At 35.1% G+C, this 4,029-nt stretch overlaps 1 protein-coding gene across 1 annotated transcript; it reads left to right on the top strand.

The window, feature by feature from the left end:
• Positions 1–2,750: 2,750 nt before the first annotated feature.
• LOC120155667 lies at positions 2,751–3,287 on the top strand. Its single transcript, XM_039167167.1, has one exon. It carries the CDS (start codon positions 2,751–2,753, stop codon positions 3,285–3,287), a length of 537 nt encoding a protein of 178 aa, XP_039023098.1.
• The last annotated feature ends 742 nt before the right edge of the window (positions 3,288–4,029 follow it).

Here is a 4,029-nt window from a genome sequence, read left to right as displayed (position 1 = left end):
AAACTTGGGTTCTTGAACATGTATGTTTATCAATAAAATTCCTAACTTGAAACATTTCGCAATCTTTTATCCTCTTTGCAATCATACGCCACGTACAGTTTTTGTCAATCATACACCTTGTTTCAAAACGATCTTTGCTTGATTTGTTAACTTTTAGTTGATAGCCATCTTCCACACATTTCATATACAAAGCTATCTTCAAGTCTTCCTTTGTATCAAAACAATCATCTTTCTTGATACGAATAATTTTTGTGTAACAATCAACTGCTATCTTTACCAACTCTTCTTCCGGTATCTGAAGTAATTCTGGCATATTCCAGTTATACTCCCGTGGCATTTTCTTCGGGGACTTTTCTTTGGGGATTTCTTCTTCTTCTTTTTCTTCTTCAGTGTTATATGAATTACATAATGGATGTTCAACATATTCATTTACAATCGTAACTTCCTCCTCATTATCATCAACAACATCTTCCTCGGCAACGGCTGTTTCATCATCAAAATTTGGGTATTGACCAATATCAAAATCATTACACGCAGGGTCTGTTTCTTCTTCTGAAAAATCATCAAAATCCGAGTATTGACTAAGATCAAAGTCCGGGTATTGACCAAGATCAAATTTCGAATACTGACTAGTACTCACAATTTTTTCTGTTGGCTCATCATCGTCTAACTGGTCAATACGAAAACCGGAATTTGGTGCTGAAAGTTGATTGGGATTTGGATTAGGGAAAGGTTGTGGGTTTTGAGATTGTGTTTGGTATTGGAAATGTGGTGAAACAAAATTTGCTTGGTGATGAAATTGTAGTGGAACCATTAAATTTTGAGCACCATAAACTGGGGTTGAAAAACTTAGTTGATTACTACCCGCTACTGACCCAACTTCACTACTTTTAGGTTCAACAACATACAATGTAACATCATCACTTGAAACTCTAATGTAAGCAATGAATCGTTCAACATCTTCATTGTCGGTTAACAAATAAACTTTACCATTTCTCTGATAAGATAGCCTAAATCCACTTAGGGGCTCTAAATTCAATTTATTTGCAACACGTAACATTAGAGTTTCATAAGTTAACTTTTTTAATGACAGTTTTAGTTGAAGATTCATGGGTAAAGACATATATTTTAAAACACCATGAACATTCTCCCATGACCCTCCAAAACACAAATCTATCCAAACATGATCAACATTAGATGATTTCATTATTGTAAATTAATTTACTAAACAAACGAGCTGCGAAACTAAAACCTGTTACCGGATGGGGAAGGATGTCTTTGGATATAGGAACGGATGTCGCCGGAGAGAGTGATAGATGGAGATGGAATGAGTTGCGATTTAGGGATTTAGGTTATGAGTTGCTGCTGCTGCGTAGTTATATACCCAAAACATTTGTGTTGCGAAACTAAAACCTGTTGCGAATTCAAAAATCGAGTTGCGAATTTGAAATTCAGTATTGCGATAGTCAGAATCTCGTTGCGATTTACAGATTCGCATTACGATTTATGTATTCGTATTGCGATTTACGTAATCGCATTGCGATTTACGTAATCGCATTGCGATTTTCCAAATTCGCGTTGCGATTTACGTATTCGCATTGCGAATTAGGAAAATCGCAACGCAAATTTGGGAAATCGCAATGCGATAGTCAGAATCGCGTTGCGAATCTGGAAACTAATTTACGATACCGGAGATCGCGTTGCGAATTATCGATCGCATTGCGATTTAGTTGGTCATTTTGACAAATCTAAAAAAAGTTGGTTAAAATCATATATTATAAGACATTTTTGGTCAATGAAGTTATTTTCTCTAATTCATATCATCATAAGTGGAAGGGGTTCTTGCCACTCCTAAATTTTTTGGTTTAATAGCATTCTAGGATTTTATCAATTTAAATTTAAATAATATTAGACTTTTATCCTCTCAATTTTTTTAAATTAAAAAATAATAAATCATTATTTTAAAATTAAATACTTTATCTTTTTTTAATATTTGATTTTGACTCCGCCTCTTCTTATCATCGGTGATGAATTGTTTGTGGAGCGAGACGTTTTGTATGTAATTGATATGTTATTGAAACACTACTGCGAGGTAACGATCCAATATATTAGACGAAACATGAATATTGGGTCAGGATGAACAGTAAATAGTCTAATTGAATGTTTAAAACTCTATTGTAAATTCAGTGTAGCTTGAAACTGTGAATAGTACTTAAATTTAAATTCAAATAGTCTAAATATTGAATTTATTATGTAATGTTAATAGTAAAAATATATTATTCTCTTTATAAAATTTAAATTCGAATTATTATATCTTCTCAATAAATTAAAAGAATTTATGAAAAATACTACTTTTTAGTCTGTACTAATAAAATAGATGAGTTTTAAAAGGGAACAAAAGAGGGGTCAGGGAAGTGATATAGATATCAGTGGCGTGTAAACTCGGCACAGACCTCCATTACTCACTCATCAGTTGCTTTCTTTTACTTTTATTTTATTCACTAACTCGGCGAGTCAAGTCTAGCCCCCAAATTACTGGTCTTCTTCACGCGTGTGCCGGATTCAAAACACACCTTCTTCAACCTTCATATTTTAATACCCCGGTTTTGAAGACTAAAACAACAAGTAAATTATAATTATACATCCAAAACCGACCTTTGAAAAAGTACAACACTTTGTTCTTATTTCACAAACCCTTTAAAGCCTTCCTGTTCCAATTCATCTCCCACCTTGAACCTCTCTTTTCGTACATGGGAAATGGATATAATCATCGTCTTCGAGAGCGGAACATGCATTTTAATCACAAGCTAACTTTCTTTCCCATCTTGTGTTCCAGACCATCCATTAAGGATGTCAGCCTCCCCAAATGGAAAGACAAATCTGAGCCTTTGTCCCCCAAGATCAGTTGCATGGGACAAGTGACGAGGAGTAACAGGGTTGTTGTGTGTCCTGCTTCCCACAAATTCAGTGTCACCACCAAGAACGATAATGGCATCAAGTATTTCAAGCTCAATAAGCTGTTCTCCGGGAAGAATCTAACCGGCACCCCTGTCACCGCCGCCACAACCACCGCCACCAGTTGCCGAAGAGAGGAGAATTCGGTTTCAGTCAACATTGAGAACATGGATCCACCGTTGCCTGTGACCAAGAGAGTTCGGAAACAAGGTGAAAAACAGGATGGGGATACTCTTTGGGAGAGGAGATCCCGTGGGGTTGTATTGAAAAACTTGCAACTCCAACAGATTCAACTCAACAAACATCAAGTACCCATCACAGTTGAAAAGTGAAAGAAGTAGTAGAAGGTCAGTTAATGCTTAATGGTGATAGCTAATTTATATTGTTCAAAGATTTGTTCTTAAAAATTCCAATTTTTTTTTATGTTGGTTTCAAGTGAGGCATCAAGATGTATATGAATCATTCACCAATGTTAAAAGATTTAGGCTTTAATATCTGGAAATTATTATTGGTAGATCCTTCTACCCCACCACTATATTTTCTTGCTGGTTATAATTTCAATGCCAAAATCAACTAACATGACAGAACAGTGTTGAATGGATATGTGAATGAAATTGCAGTGAATTGTCAAAGATTGATGAACTTGCTGAAACCAAACATACACAACCAGACAAAAGCCACATCTTCTCAGTACAATACATTTGTATCTGTTTCTACATCCTGTTTTCTATAATAATCTCATTTAGAAAATCCTGTAGTAGTATTGGCTTGTTTATTATGTGCAGAATGTTAAATGGCCGACAAGTCATGTGCATTTATGACTTGTCTATAATATTTTGAAAAATTAAACATGGTTGGTGAGGAGAGGAGAGTGTTGAAAGTGCAATTGCAGCTACAGTGTAATTACTGCGGTAGACCTATATCATTCGCCTATGAACAGATATAAACTAGATATTGACTGTTGCACTAATGTCCATATGAGCTCCATGTCCTAAAAGCTAAGACAATGGTTGCCTATGAATATAGTAGGTCAAATAATTTAGGAGCATTAACTCCTATACCAGCTCTTCAAAT

This window comes from Hibiscus syriacus, unplaced genomic scaffold (genome assembly GCF_006381635.1).
Source record: "Hibiscus syriacus cultivar Baekdansim isolate YM2019G1 unplaced genomic scaffold, ASM638163v2 tig00111200_pilon, whole genome shotgun sequence".
NCBI classification, from domain to species: Eukaryota; Viridiplantae; Streptophyta; class Magnoliopsida; order Malvales; family Malvaceae; genus Hibiscus; species Hibiscus syriacus.
This window is presented reverse-complemented; position numbering and strand designations above follow the sequence as displayed.